Genomic DNA, 16,773 nt, shown 5'->3' on the forward strand with positions numbered 1-16,773 from the left:
CTCTGGAACAACATGTGGACGGAAGTGATACCCCTAATCTAGTAGAATATCAGGAGTCACCTGAAATCCAAGTGAAGACTAGGTATAAAAAGGAGTGAACCCACGAGGGAAGCAGAGAAGAAATCCACTCCACCCTGAACAATTCTTAGGGGAAGAAAGCAACAGGCACGTTCACATTTCACCATTATGTGACAGTGATTTAAAATCTTTTCCTTTACCCACAACCACAAATCCCAGTCCATGAAAAATACAGCAAAGGATAACATTAGGGCAGATACACGATGCCAAAGGCCTTTCAAGTTGGCTGCGAAATTCATCTCAATCACAGACGTTCATCTCCCTATTGCCCACTAGGTGTCACTACAATCATAGTTTTAATAATCTGGCCCAAAAAAAGCACCTGGAAACCAGAAACTGTGTGTGCAGAGTAACAATACACAGAAACAGGTCTTTGCTGGTAGAGACTAGCTAAGTGGGATGTAAGTGTGGTGAGAAGTATAAAACAGTCACTGCCAAGAGAACAGCCTCATACTGAGTTTTAGTGCTAAGAAAATAGAGAGTAATTGACTGGTAGGCTGAAAAAGTTTAGTGGCACTGTCTCTTTCTTACACCCAGACATCCTTGAGCCGATTACCCTAAAACCTACCGGTGGTCCCTCGGATGATGGGATGATGCACCTAGACTGATTTTCAAACTGTCTTCCACGCAGCCAGAAGGCATATTTCTTCCAAAACCATTCTTAATGACCTCATTTGGGAAGGAAACAGCAGATGCTTATACAAAATGAAGCAAGTATGTTATATATATACCTTCTTACTTTCTATTTAAAAAGGTGTTTACGTAAAGATGGCCAAAAGGTATATGAAGAAATGCTCAGCATCACTTAACATCAATGAAATGCAAATCAAAGGTATCACAGACATCCCACCAGTGAGAATGGCATACGTGTCACTAACCAGTGCTGGTAGGGATGTGGGGAACAGACCCTCACTCACTGGCAGGCTCTTGCCTTATATGTGGCTGATCTGGGTTCGATCCCAGTACCCCATATAGTCCCCCAAACCTGACAGGTTCTTCCCTGAGCAAAGAACCGAAGAACTGAAGTCCTGAGCATCTGTGGGTGTGGCTCCAAAACAAAAGGAACAGATTTAGAGGAGTAACATGGCCCAAGGTGACTTAGGCTGAGAACTGTCTTTAGCAGGAAGCTAGGGACACTGAGACAGTTTCAGAAGGCAGCAAGGAACAGCTACATGCCCGGGTGAGGTGTGGTGCTGGAACAGTTCATGTATGAAACTTTACTAATAAGTTTGTAAACCATGGCACACCACCCCCCCAAAAAAGTCAAATATTCCTGACTACCAAAAAGATGAAATTAGTAACTAAACATCCTTCTACTACTAAAACCTTAAAAACATCCAACTAACTTCAAGACTAATAGGTAATATCCTAATTAAAATGTGGACTGTAGCAATATCCTAATTATAATCCCTATCCATGACAAACTGTGAATTTGTCTGTAGTGTAGGGGGAAAGTTAGACAAACTATATGATAATGACAATGTAATGCATAATTTAAAGTCTACTCCTTAATGGCATGCTAGACCTAATTATGAATTTGCTGTATTGTTAATTCATTCTAACTTGGCAATATATGTATCTGATACATTAAGTCAAGTCTACAATGCCAACTCCAATGTCCAGAATCCAAGTTAGAAGTTTAAAATGGCTACCGTTTGCCTGTCCAACAATAAAAGGCAATTGAACGCTGACAGTAGTGAGTAGTCATAGCCCCAAAGAAAAACTGTACTGCCTAGACAAGTACATAACAGAAAACAGTTTTCCATTCAAAAAGTAAACACATGCACTATACACAGGATTTATTCTCACTACAAATTCAAGTCATAGAAAGGGCTGAAAAGCAATCATTACTACCAAAGAAGTATGTCACTTCCAATGATATTTTTTTCAAGTCCTAATGTACACATGCACCACTCAAATGACTGTTCCCAACAGTCTAGAGATAAAAACTGGAGGACGTGGGATGGAATTTGCTAGAAGATACAAGATTAGGTCACACTGGGAAATTGTGAACAGAATTCTAGCATCTACAGAATACTTCAAAAATCTAGATCCTGCCCTTAGCTTACCAGAAGAATGGGACAGTTAACATGGGTTTCATTTGTCTATGGAATGAAAAATTTTCTGGAATAAGTCTATAGCTTTAATCATTCATAAAAGAGCTAAAGGGCCACAAAGATAAAAAGCTGTTCTCCCTACTAGGAAAGTAAGAAAGCCACTGATGAGCCTTAGCAATATATTTAGTATGAGGAAAACCAAGAGAGCTTTAACATTCTCAATAACAAGACATTCAAAACTGAGTAATAAATAGGTCAGGTCATTAGAAGTTTGTACTTTTACTGGAAGAAAATATTAAGTCAAATACCTTAGGAAAGGTTTATTTCTGCCTAATCCGCAAGGATTTTCTGTTCTAGAATGCTAGAGATGTGTATACAAACACATCCCTATGAAAATACATGCCAAGCCTTCTGTAAAGAACTCCAGAGCACAAAATAACTTTGATTTTCAAATTTCAATTATTTTATTTTTTAAGTAAGCAGTAGTTTGTGTCTTTTTTCAATGTTTCCTTTTGGAATGGCACCCTGTATCCTTTAACCTGTATGTTCCAAAATTCTTTCAAGAATCTGGTCCATGAAATTTTTTTAAAAAAAGAACATACTTGACCTAAATCAAAACAGAAAAATAGATGTGTCCCAGAAAGTTTCAATGTGTTAAGCTCAGAAACGCGACTCTATGCCACTCTGCTGTGGGTCAACAGAGGAAGGCTCTAGATGAAATCTCCCGGTGGCCTGAGGTATATTCTGTCATCACTGGTTGCCACGCATCATTTCTTGTAGATAAACTGTATTCATGTGATAGGCTGCCATCCAACTTGGATGCCTCTGAGCATTCCAATAGTATGACTGAGAAGCAGCAGCATAGTATTCCTGCCATGCTCTGTAGTAAGCTCTCCAGTACTCCTCATAATCCTGATAAGCGTCAGTAGAGTCCAGATATGTGTCCCTGTGGCCATCGTACCAGCCATCCTCCTGGGATTCTGTCTGCAGTCGATGGGAAGACCGCCTAGGAAGGTTTCTCCGGCTCTGCTTCCCTCTCGGGTTAACTCCCTCTTTATGCCTAGTCTTCACTTGGATTTCAGGTGACTCCTGATATTCTACTAGATTAGGGGTATCACTTCCACCCATATGTTGTTCCAGAGAGATACGGCCATCCACAGGAATGGACTCAATCTCTTTCGGCTGAACTTCAGAAGAGCCTTCCAAGTACAATTTATTTCCTTTGCTCTGGTTAGAAGTCCGGGAGCTGGAAGAATCACTGTCACTCTCAGAGTCTCCAGACTGGCTACTACTTGCCAGTATCTGCACCCTCTCCTCAGTAATCCTCTCTCTCACAAAGCCATTCTGAGGATTCACAGCTTGATCCCCGGGACCTGTGTAGTGTCTAATGATTTCCACAGGTTTCTCAAACCCCTCTTTAATATAGTGTTCATAATCCTCTACCAACTCTGCAAACGTTAAAGCACGTGGCATATGGATTTTAAAGGAAGACAGGCAAGGAATCTTGGGGAGTGACACGGAGGAAGCCTCTCTGAGCTGCTGCTGACCAGCCGTGTTCTCAGTAGGGGTCTGAACAAGAGTCTTCGTTTGCTCTTCCAGTTGAACGGCACAGCCAAGTTCTTTTGGTGGTACTGCCTTTTCCGGGAAGCCACACTCAGAGTTACTTTTTGCAGGAAGCTTTTTTTTGACATTATTTTTTGATTTGATTGATAGTCCAGCTGTAGAACTATTTCTAGATGAAGACATGTGATTACCCTGAGTTTTCTGAGTCTGATCATTTTTTTCTATCTTTTGAATTTGCTTTTTTAGGGGCTGGATAGGCACACTTGTTAAATCATGAGTATGGATGGCAGCTTTAACCTCCACATCACAATCCAAACATTCTTCCATCAGACCAGGAGGAATGGGATCTACATTAAAAAAAAAGAAAATGAAAGTATTAAAATTCTCAAGCTACTCTAAACCAGCATTTCCTGAACGGTTTTCATAAAGTTTTGGATGATAAAATAAGAAGCAAAATATACTACTGATATACTGCAACTTAAAAAATATTAGTTCTTTAAAAGACCAATAATAAAGAAATCCGTGGCAAAATATTTTAGATCTCATACTAACAAGTAATAACCACCACCACTGCCAAACATACTTGGAAAGAGCTTAAATCTAAGTAACACTGAAGTCTGCAATAATTCCCTCTTCTCTCTTAATTCCACCCCTTTACTCACAGTATTAGAAAATGTACTGCTCCCCCAAATTTACCAATGGGGAAATAATATAACTTCATAATCACAAAAATTTGCCACTATACTCCGACAGGGAAACAAAGGTGGAGAGAAAACTGTGAGAGGGGAAACAGCTGGTGACTTTATCAAAAGGAACTTGGCACCAAAGAGATAAGTTATAAATAAAATACGTCAATAATCCTGCTCTCTTTCTATTCAGGGATGAGAATTTGCAGTCACTTAGATTCACACAAAAAGTAATCAATTTTCATCACAGGCAGAAAAGATAGAGTTCTCTACAGATGTCACAAATGTTCATTTATCTGTACAGACAACTAATCCTTGAATCTGGATTCTTCCATTAGAGCTCTTGATTTTTAATCAACCAACACTGTGACTAAAACTCTGATTCCTACTAAGGGGATGGCCCTTGCCTGCCAATGCCAATCCAATTTCCCTCCAAGTTCTGCCCCAGGTAACTTAATGAGTAAGTTACACAAGTTCTAGTCCTGCTAACCTTACCTAAAATGTAATGTCTTTTCCAGTATCCATACAAATAAAATAAAAATTTTGTATTAGATGCTACTGTAAAGTCTTAACCTAAGATTTGTGCTTAAAAGAGCTCTGCAAAAATATCACTTACAGAATTAAATATAAGATGGTAAAATACTCATTTCCTCAGTGACACTGTATCTCATATTCTACATGGCCAATATTTGTGTGATTTACATAAGCTCATGTACATATACATTTTACACACACACACACACACACACACACACACACACACACGTATATTGCCATGAACACCTTAACATCTGCAAAGCTACAAATAAACCCTATTTCCACACAAGAGCACTTGGGGGATTTTTTGTTTTCAAGAGATCATTAAATTTTGAACAAGCATTCCTCTAGATTGCACTTTAAAACAATAGTTTGAGGGGTGGGAGTGACAGTACAGTAGATATGCCAACACTGGCCTGGCACATGGCCATCCCAGTTTGGTCCCCAGAGCACCACCAGGAGTGACTCCTGAGTGAAGAGCCAGGAGTAACGTAAGCATCTCCGGGTGTAGCCCAAAAAAAGCCCAGGAGTTTGACTTCACTAAATCCAGTCCTTCCAATTTTTCAAATTAATGTTCAAACTGAAGATACTCTTCCTTCTCCATGGTGACAAAGGAGATTAGCAACGTAAGAGACTTATTTTCCCTTCTATGCACAAAAAAAGAGACGTAAAAGTAAAAACAAAAAGAATAAAATCAGGAGGGCCTCAGGGAGATCGTATAGCAGGTAAGGCACTTGCTTGGCACACAATTGACCTGGATTTAGTCCCTGGCATCCCATGTGGTCTCCTAAGCACTAAGCAAGGAATAACCCCTGAGCATTGACAGGTGTATCCCAAAACAACAACAAAAGAATAAAACAAGGCCACAAGCTAAACAATGAATACACAGCAGCAAAATATTTTCTGGGGAGAGGCCACACCCTGTGTTGCTCAGGGGTACTCCTGACAGTGCTCGAGGATCATATAAGATCAGGGACCAAACCCAGGTCAGCCGCGTGCAAGGGAGACACCCTACCTACTATATTATCGCTCTGGCACTCAGCAAAATATTTTTCATGTGCCAAGCTTGCAATATTCTCTTGCAACTTATTAAAACTTTAGGCAACTTATTAAGACTTTAGGCAAATTACTTAATGCCTCAATGTCCTCATGTATAAAAAGTAGTTAATGACAGCATGCTTCAGAGAATTATAGTGAGAATTAAATGCATTAAGTCCTTGGAACAGTACTGGACACATGTGAAGTACTCTGTGTTAGATGTCATCATTTCCTGATCTATCATCATTAGCAGTATTACTCTGACAGAAGAAGAAGTACATCAAATATACCTGGTAAAGGGAGAAGATTGATATTACACTTCTGGGCAATTTTCATCATCATATTTTCTTCCTCTCCTCGACAACAGTAGGTCACTGTCAGCCCCAAAGTACCTAAAGCACAAAGGAAATGATTAATAGTAAGTCATCTTCACATAAGTAATACTGCGAGTCCATCTGTCATATTACCAATTCCTCCCCTTTAAGGATCCAGGGCTGGATTTGGAGTTGGAGAGATAGTACAGCAAGTAAGGGGCAGGGTGCTTGTTTTGCATGCAAGACAACTAGGGTTCGATCCGTGGTACCCAATATAGTCCCGAGCCCTGCCAGGATTAATTCCTGAGTGCAGAGCCAGGAGTAATCTCTGAGCATCCTGGGTCTGGGCCCAAAAATCCAGACACTGACCCCTCTCACCCCTGCTGCCCCAGCCTACACCCCCACCCAAAGAATCCAGTGCTGGGGATATGGCTCAGAAGTACAGAGGTAGAGTGTGTGTGTTTGGCGGGGGGGGGGGGGGGGGGGCTTGGGATTCAATGATTAGCACCATAAAAGGGAAAAAAAAATCTAAAAACCTACAAGTTCTATCCCAGAAATGTCAGGGGGAGGGGGTGTCAGGCAACGACAACACCAGACTCTGGATTGCTCAGTGGCTGGGAAGTGCATGAATTAGAATCCCAGGGCCGCACACAGGTAGCCAGTGGGTCCTAGAAGCTCAACTAACTACCTGGGAGCCCTGGTGTCCCAGAAGTGTGTGTGGTCCCAGAGTTCCTGTAAGAACAGATGGACAGGTACTGCAGACAGAAGCACAACCCACAGCAAGTCCTGTGAGAGCAGGGCAGCACCTGAACAAATGTGTAACCCTGGTCATCCAAAGCAAGAAGGGAAGAGAAGGGGAAATGCCACTTTACCAAAACGGCCAGCTCTGCCGATCCGATGCATGTATGTCTCCCAGTCCACTGGTACATCCAGGTTTACCACCAGATTGACCTTTTCAGCATCAATCCCACGCGAAGTCTTAAATTGAAGAAAAGAGCAACTGTTGGCTTGCATTAATTGTGGCATGGCTACCAATCCAAACTGTAGTATAATCAAAGCCAAATTAAGAACAGAAAGATACTGGGGCTGGAGCAATAGCATAGTGGGTAAGGCGTTTGCCTTGTACGCAGCCGACCCGGGTTCGATTCCCAGTATCCCAGTATCCCATATGGTCCCCTGAGCACTGCCAGGGGTAATTCCTGAGTGCAGAGCCAGGAGTAACCCCTGTGAATTACCGGGTGTGACCCAAAAAGCAAAAAAAAAAAAAAAAAGAAAAAAGAACAGAAAGATACTTAGGAGCAAGAAGGTTGTTTAGAAGCCAAGGAATAGAAAATCTATTCCCAATAACTTTAGGAAGTAAGATAAAACTATAAAAGGCATTTTTAAGAAGGCACATTCCCCATGAAAGATGATCATGTTCTGGTATTCTTAGACAATTCCAAAATATTAGATGAAATCTGTACATCTGATAACAGAACATATGTCAAGATGGACTAGACACCCAAAATCGACAGAAAATTTACCAAATCTGTGGAAATAAGGACTCTGCAATGAAACTGCTTTAGTTTGGCCATCGCATCAAGACGTTGATTCTGATTCATGCTGCCTAAAAAGACCCAGAAAGAAAGTCATATGAAAAGCAGTGATATACTTCACCGATTAAAAAGCCAAAAACCATAGTTGTCAGTCATAACATTTCAAATACCAACTGAAGCTAATTCTTTTTCAAAAATTTTTTATTGAATCACCAAGACAACTAAAGTTCTTTTATTTTATTTATTAATTCTTTTATTACATGCCAATCCAGGTTAAGAACAAAACTCAGAATCTCTTAAAATAGGGTTAGGCAATAAATTTTAAATTCAAAAATCATTTGGTGGGAAAAGTGCTCCCAGAAATGCTCAGGCAGGAGCCATGCAGTTCTAGGAATCAAAACTCCGGAGCCTCCACACACCAAGCATGTGCCCCAGTCTTCTGAGCAATCAGCCCAGCACTCAAAACCCACTTGTGTTTTCAGGCCAGACCCAACAGTGCTCAGGGACTACTCCAAGAGTGCCCGGGGAACCATGTAGAGCCAGGAATCAACTCTCAGGGCTCCAGGCCTTTGAGTCATTTTCCTTAACCCTCAAAAATCTATTTTATAAACCCCATCAAAAAATGGGGAGAAGAAATTAACAGAAACTTCCTCAAGAAAAGAAATACAAACAGCCAAAAGGCACATGAAAAAATGCCCCACGTCACTCATCATCAGGGAGATGCAAATCAATACAACAATGAGATACCATCTCACACCATAGTACTGGTATACATCAAAAAGAGCAAGAACAAGAACAACCTGCGCTGGCGTGGATGCAGGAAGAAAGGGACTGTCATTGTTGGTGGGATTGCTGACTGGTCCAGCCTTTCTGAAAAGCAATGTGGGTATTCCTCAAAAAACCTAGAAATTGAGGTTTCTGGGAATATACCCTGGAGGTGCAAAAAAGCAAAGTAGAACCGGCACCTGCACTGTATGTTCTTTGCAGCATTGTTCACAATAGCCAAAATCTGGAAACAACCGGAGAGCCTGAGAACACACGAATGGTTAAAGAAACTATGTACACCTACAGAATGGAATGCTATGCAGCTGTTAGGAAAGATTAAGTCATGCTTGTAAGTGGACATGGAGAGTATCTTGCTAAGTGAAATGAATCAGAAAGAGAGGGAGAGACATAGAATGACTGCACCCATTTGTGGAATATAGAATAACATGAGACTAACACCTAAGGACATTAGCAACAAGGGCCAGGAAGATTGCTCCACGGTTAAAAGCCTGCCCCATGAGGGAGAAGGCATCTAGGATAGAGAAGGGACCACTAAGTCAATGATGGTTGGCGGGATCACTCGGGATGGGACATGTGTGCTGAAAGTAGATAAAGGAACCAAACATGATGGCCTCTCAGTATCCGTATTGCAAACAATAATGCTCAAAAGTAGGGAGTAAGAAGAAAATTTTTTGCCAGAGTCAGGAGGTGGGTTGGGTGGGGGTGACAGTAGGGATACTAGGGACATTGGTGGTGGAAAATGTACATTGGTGGAGGGATGGGTGTTTGATCATAGTATGGCAAAATTATGAACGTTTTGTAACTATATCTCATGGTGATTCAATAAAAAAATTTAAAAAATTATTCTTAAAATCTATCTTAAATAGACTCTGTTATAGCTTCAGAAATAACACTGAACACTGCATTCAAAGTTACACAAGACATAACTCTTAGGGGGGAAAATTGCTTCAGTCAGCTTTTGGAAAATAGGTGTGAAATCTGTAACCAAAATGCTGATTTGTCAAAAACCAGTTAACCCTCAATATAGGACAAACCATGAGTAAAAATGTTTAAGCTGGTGGGATTTACCTATTAATCAAAACTCAAAAAAAAAGGATCTTCACTTATCAGAAATTCAATTAACTCTTTCATTCCGAGTAGGCTAGCAGTAATACTTTAGCTTTGCATCAAAAATGAATCATATTTGCCCAGTTAGCTACGCTCAGCATTTTAATAATGACTATGAAATGAAGTAATACGCTTTCCTCAGAAGTCAAACTTAACTTTATAAAATTAAATTCTCTGTGGATATAACTCCAACTTTGAAAATTTTAATTACATGTCGTTACTTCTGGATCAAGTCCCAATGAAAAATAAACCTCAAATTTCCCTCGCTCTGCAGCACTGGTTTGTGAAACGTCACAATAACAAGGTAACTAATGAAGTGTTGTTTCATTTCCTTCTAACAAATCAGCATTCTAAATGAAGACTAAAGTGAGAGATGGCCTTACCTGAGATGCACTCGGCAGGAAAACCTTTGGAAGAAAGGACATCAGCCAAATGCTGTGCTCTGTGGAGCAGAGGGTTATCATTTTACAACTGTTGCCCTGTTGCCCCACACAGTCAGTAATGCACATATTTCCCACATGGCCTCGTAAGGGCCCTTACCTGCTGTGCAAATTGGAAAAGACTAAAGCTTGATTGAATGGAATTCTGCTGAACAGTTCTAGTAAATGCTGACTCTTTTCCTCAAAAATCTTATGTGCCAAAGGGTAGGAACTGACAACTTTGTAATATTGCTTTAAACCTACAAAAGTCAAAAGAGTTGCTTAAAACATATATATATTTGCTATACTCTAATAGCAAACACAAAGCTATAACCAACTGAGCAAAGCAACACTTCAAAGGAGCACAAAGAAGCCATACGTGTTCAGTATCTGATCATCAGCACACACCTATGAGACTCGGATCACTGGAATTTAGTCTCACAAAAGTGGGCTCTCGCATGTATTTTGTCAATGCATTTGCCAAAATTTCAGGGTAAGTAGCTGATACTGCCAACATCTGTTTACTGGCAGGCAAAGAAGAGTAAATCCAACTGCAAAAAAAAACAATAAAAATATATCATGGAAATCATTCAGACAGTAAATTATCCACCTGGAAAAGCTAAAGATTCACAACTTTGCACACCACTTTACCAGGCAAGTTGGTAACTTTTCTTACTTTATTTGCTCCTGGAAACTGCCTTCTTCTAAAAGCTTATCTGCTTCATCAAGAATAAAGAGACGGATACTGCGTGGGTTCAAGTAGTCAAGTTCTATCAGTTGTTTAATTCTGCCTGAATTGCAGGGGGGGAAAATTAAAATTTGTGATGAACCAAAGAAGTGCAGATAAATCTCATTGATTATTATTCACCCACCGACTGCCCAAGTCCTAATCCAAGCTTCATTATACATTTATACACTAAACCACTAAAATTAGCGTTCAGATCTAGCTGAATTCCATTATCATTTTCACAGCTCATAAGTATGGAAAAATAGGCACTCTTGTCAAGAGTTCCAGAAAGTGTTGATCCATGACTGAATGACTAACAGAAGCAAAGCCATCTCATTCTTCTTCTTTGAAACCAATCCCATTCTTGTTCCTAAAACCCTTTGTTATTCTGCTAAAAATCCAACGTGTCCCATCTCTTCATATAAGGCTCTTCATGTCTAATCCACAAAATAATTACCACAGTTAGCAAAATGTCCCATATTCTTCTCAGCACACTGAAGGTGCTCAGTTGCTATAGAGTCAGCCAGCTTACAAGTTTGAAGCTACAGAATCAAAACTCAGAAGCAATACAAAATAATAAAAAGTGTTCAGTTAGAGATCTAAATTATGAATAAACATGACTTTTTTCCTTCCTTCTCTCTCTCTCTATTTATTTATTTATTTTGGTTTCTGGGTGATACCTGGCAGTGTTCAGGGATTACTCCTGGCTCTGCGCTAAGGGGTCACTCCTGGCAAGGCTCAGGGGACAACAGGGAATACCAAGAACTGGCACCACACTGATTCTTACCAGGAGATCCAACAGCAATATGGCACTTTTTAAGTTTGGTTTTGTCTTGTGATAATGGAGTCCCTCCAATAAAGACATGACACTCTAAGCCCTCCATTTTGATTCCAATACTTGTGATAACAGAATGTATCTGTACAGCAATTTCTCTCGTAGGAGCCAGGATCAAAATCTAAAAAAAAAACAAACATGAAGCATCTTTAATGAACCAGAAGACTAAACACATGCAATTGGCTAACTGGTTTGGTTACACAGTGAACAATTTCTTGTGTAAATGATCATGTTAAGTAACAAGTCTTTACCGTCAAGAAAAATTATTCCATTCATTCTTGTTTTCAATAATTAACCATCGGAACTTCTTAACAGCTATGATCCAGAGACACACAAAAAAATCTCAGAATCGAGCAGCTCAGTGCAGAGATGCCTCCGGACTTTAAGCCACTGATCTCAGCAGGGTGCCTCAGACAGGAGCAGGCGGTGTCCCTCCACCTGCCCCCTAGGAATCCCAGCAGCAGCCAACCTCCAGAACCCAGTAAGAAGCCCAGGTAGGTGGGATCAGTGATGGCAAACTCCATGCCTCAAGGGATAGGGGATGGGCCAGTCCTTCTCATGTCCCAGTCCCTGAGACCCTGGAGGTCACACCCACTGCTTCCAGCTCTATTTGAGCTCCTTAATGGCCATGATCCAGAGACACACAAAGAATCTCAGAACCAAGCAGCTTGCTGCAGAGATTTCTCCAAACCCAAATTATCTAAAATTTTAGAATTCCAGGAGTGCATGGCCACTCTTGCAACCACACAACATCTTATGCTATTCATAACAAGTAATACAAAATAAATTATCTAGCATATGCCTTTTCGGCAGGTTTGAGTGGTGGCGGGAAAATTCAAAATAATGGTGGTGGGAAGGTGTAATGGTGGTGGGGACTGATGTCAAAATACTGAACATAATCCATCGGTGTGAACAACTTTATGAAAATTTTTTTAAAAAGAAAGAACCATCGAAGAGGGCTAAAGAAACAGAACTAGAGATTAAGGCGTTGCCTTGCATCCCACTGCCTCTACTCAAATCCCCTGCTTCATAGAGTCCCCCAAGCACTGCCAGGAGTCATTCCTAAGCACAGAGCCAGGAATAGCCACCCTTGCACTTGTGGGCTTGGTCCAAACATTCCCTCTGGTCGCCCAAAAGAACCTACTATGTTCCTGGTAACATACAAATTGCTGGAAGAGTCCACAGTTAACCGTACCCCCATGACACTTTAAAAAAAAAAATAGGAGCCTCTGGCCCAAGGAAGGGCCACACTAGATGTGGGAGAGTGGGGGCACCTCTCTCTGCAAGGTAAGCACTTAACCAGGCCAGCAGTTTAGTGCTCAGGCCTGAGGACACGGTGCTCTGCCAAAGATGACTAGGCCATCTGGGTGGTGGGTCAAAGGCCCTGTGGCACCAGGATCAACATGGGTCAGGCACATGGTCCCTAACCGCTGTATCATCTCCCAGTCCCAAAACCTTACATTTTTAATTTTTTCAGGAGCAATAGCACAGCGGTAGGGCGTTTGCCTTGCACGTGGCCGACCTGAGTTCGATTCTTTCGCCCCTCTCAGAGAGCCTGGCAAACTACTGAGAGTATCTTGCCTGCACAGCAGAGCCTGGCAAGCTATGTGACGTAGTCAATATGCCAAAACACAGTAACAACAAAGTCTCACAATGGAGATGTTATTAGGCCCGCTCAAGCAAATCGATGAAAAACGGGAGGGCAGTGCAGTGCAGTGCAAGTTAGTCAAGGTGTGTTTTTGACTTGCTGCCAAATTGTCTTAAGTCAAAATCCCTAATGTACCTCAACTCACACGTGGAATAGCCCAGGTCCTTGGCAAAGGATTTCCTAAGTTCGCATTATCCAAGACTTAAAAAGACTTTACAATAACAGGGGCATCTGGGTTAAAAATCACTACTGTAGTACTATCCTCCCGTTGTTCAAGTGGGCACCAGTAATATCTCCATTGTGAGACTTGTTACTGTTCTTGGCATATCGAATACGTCATGGGGAGCTTGCCAGTCTCTGCCATGCGGGCAGGATACTCTCGGTAGCTTACTGGGTTCTCCGAGATGGACGGAGGAATCGAACCCGGGTAGGCTGCGTGCAAAGGCAAATGCCCTACCCGTTGTGCTATCGCTCCTGCCAATCATTTTTATGCCCATTACTGACAGCCTCTTAATTACAAAATCACAGCCTGTGAGGATTGGATTGATTCACCTTTTCATCTCCAGTGCTTGCAGTGCTTGGATGTTTATATATAATAGGCCTCAGTAATTACTTGGGTTTCCCCCAACCTGCATGTTTCCTTCCCGTCCCTGGGCTCCCAGCAGTGTCAGGGGGGCCTTTGCACATGCAGATGGCCCAGGTTTGAACTCAAGGCCTGGAGCCTCGAAGACAGTAATAAACTCGAAACCAATGAGCCAAGAGTAGGCTCCTAACATCCATTTACTGAAGGAATGAACCCCAAGCCCATATATCTGGTTGATTTTGGTGTTAATTTGGCTAAGATCCTTGACTTATGACACGATGCACTAAAACCCCCTCCAGCTACCAAGAACAGCCAGAGCTCCACATTATAATGACCGCAGCCGAGTGCTCAATCTCACCATACTTCAGACATCGAGCTGCAGAACACCGATTCCACATCTGCTTCCAGATCTGAGCAGTGACAAAACTGGCACCGGGGAGGTGTTCTATTGAAATGCCATTCTTCTAACAGTAATCCCGTATCCTCTGGTCACCAACAACTCAACCACCCTGTCCTCTGCTCGGAAGCATGTTCTGAGTCCTCAAGCTCTCTGTCCCTGGAACTACTGGGTTCACTGCATGACCCACGGAAATCCGGGCCACGTGGCGCCCGAGCCTCCGGGGGCTAGCGAGTTCCAACTCACCTGAGTACTTAAGTTTTCCAGAATTAGGGTGTCCAAAGCAATGGTGGAGAATACACAGGTTTTCCCGGTCCCGGACTTGGCTTGAACGATTAAATCTGGGGAGGGGTGGGGAGGCGAGAGGCACAGTATTCTTAGCCAGTAACGAGGGGGATACACCGGAAAGACACACATCGGGGTCCCGACCCTCTCCCGTGTGCACCGTCCAAAACTCCTCACCAGTGTCGGGGCTGGCCCTGCCACTGAACTTGGAGCCCGAACCTCGGTTTGGCAAAGGAGGAAACTAACTGAGGCTAGGGAGTGCAGAGCGCCAGGGTCCTCCCAGAATCCTCCCGTTCCCCCCCCCCCCCTCCCGCCCTCTCCAACCCTCCTGGTCCTCCCTGGACCCTCCCCGTCCTCCCACCGGCCGGCTCCCCGGGCCTCCCGGCCCCTCCCGCCGGCCCCGGGGCCCCGCCCCTCGCCCCCTGCCTCCGGGCCCCCCGCCGCCCTCACCGAGCCCGCAGCGGCCCAGCGGGATGGCCTTGAGCTGCACCGGGGAGGGCCTCTCGAAGCCCGCCTCCCGCAGCCCGTCCAGCACCGGCCGCGACAGCAGCAGCGACCCGAAGTCGGCCGGCTCCGCCAGCAGCACGTCGCCCGTGCGGGTCCGCGGACCGCCGAGGTCGTGAGCCGTCCGCAGGCTCCGCGCCGCTCCCGGGGCGGCTTCGGTCCCCGCCGCCTCAGTAACGGGCTCCGCGGGATCGGCGGCCGCTGCCGTTTCAAGTGCGGCCGCCATGGTAGCCGCGACTTCCGCTCTCGCGAGACTCGAGGAGAGACGTGAAGAAGCCGAGAAGGGAGAACAAGAAAAACTTTATTGACGGTCTTGCTGCGCAGACACGGACACTCCCTCCTCGAGGGAGCACCTGGGGAAGCGGAGGTGACCGGTATGCCTACGCCGCGGCCTGCAGGGGGCGCTTCGCGCTCACACTCCGACTCCGCAGCGGCTCCGCCGTCAGGGTGCTGCCTTGGCGCTGTCTTGCCGATGCCACCTCCGCACTCCCTGCTCTCTGGGGCGCTGCCTTACCTCTTCCGAGTTGGAGAACTTCGCCCAGAGTGTCCGCTCAGGTCGACTGGCCGGGGTCTGCTGCACCGCCTGGCTGGCTTGGTGGAAGCGAGAGGCACAGGGACCGGGGAGCAGAGCTGGATGGACCTCGAGTTCTCACCCCACCTCGGGCACCCACTCCCCCGGACCTGTGCATCATGTACCTTCGTGATGCTTCCACGTGGATGTCCCAGACTTGGCTTCTGTTTTTTTTTAATTGAATCACCGTGAGATAGTTAATCTCACCATACTTCAGACATCAAGCTGCAGAACACCGATTCCATATTTTATGTTTGAGTTACAATCACACAATGATCAAACACCCATCCCTCCACCAGTGCACATTCCCCACCCCCAATATCCCCAGTATACCCCCCCCTTTGCCACCCTCCCCCTGCCTCCATGGCAGACAATATTCGGCGTAATCTCTCTCTACTTTGGGGCATTATGGTTTGTGATACAGACACTGAGAGGTTATCATGTTTGGTCCTTTATCTACTTTCAGCACACATCTCCCATCCCGACTGGTTCCTTTGGCTTCTGTGTTGACACCGGTTCTCTCCCTGCTGTCCCGCCTCCCTCTCTAGGTGTAGACCCCTGCAGCCCTCAGGTCTCCCCTCAAATGCCAATTTTTCAAAGCAGCCTTTTCTTGAACCCCTTTAAATAGTTGTCCAGCCCTGCCCATGTCCCCACCACTTTCCTTTGTCTTGCTTGACTTTTGTCTGTTGGTTCTCATTATCTGAAATTATGTGTGGATTCTCTGGTCAGCTCTTATTGTTAACATGGGACCTAGTCTGCATTCTCAACCAAAATGGAAAGAGCCGGGGAGGGGGAAACAGAATGGGCAAAGAACTCCTGTGACAGCCTTAATCATAATCATAATTCCAAATCAAATATTTCTAGAATCTGATCTTATTTGCAATTTTAAATGCAAAGGATTCTGCATCCAACTCCAGCTTTTTCCTTTGTCCTGACATCCTAGTCTTGTCAGATTTATCTGCCTCCTGAGCAGACACACACGCACACACAGTGATGATTTGGACCCCAAACAATGTAGGACAGTCTCTGACATGCTCTACCTTATGCCCCCAAGACAGCAGGACTGTTCTGCTGCCTGTGATCCACAGCCAGAAGGGCCTGAA

General features: G+C 43.9%; 1 protein-coding gene across 1 annotated transcript; it reads right to left on the bottom strand.

Annotated features, from left to right (window-relative positions):
* Nucleotides 1–2,575: 2,575 nt before the first annotated feature.
* Nucleotides 2,576–15,325, bottom strand: DDX20 (DEAD-box helicase 20). The gene is made up of 11 exons (XM_056138999.1): nt 15,046–15,325; nt 14,557–14,651; nt 11,635–11,803; nt 10,797–10,911; nt 10,529–10,671; nt 10,242–10,380; nt 10,085–10,143; nt 7,797–7,879; nt 7,146–7,251; nt 6,250–6,351; nt 2,576–4,045 (listed from the first exon to the last, which is right to left on the bottom strand). The coding sequence occupies exons 1-11, from the start codon at nt 15,323–15,325 to the stop codon at nt 2,886–2,888; spliced, it is 2,451 nt and encodes an 816-aa protein (XP_055994974.1). The 3' UTR covers nt 2,576–2,885.
* Between the last annotated feature and the right edge of the window lie 1,448 nt (nt 15,326–16,773).

This window comes from Sorex fumeus, unplaced genomic scaffold, assembly GCF_029834395.1.
Source record: "Sorex fumeus unplaced genomic scaffold, SorFum_2.1 ptg000131l, whole genome shotgun sequence".
NCBI lineage: Eukaryota > Metazoa > Chordata > Mammalia > Eulipotyphla > Soricidae > Sorex > Sorex fumeus.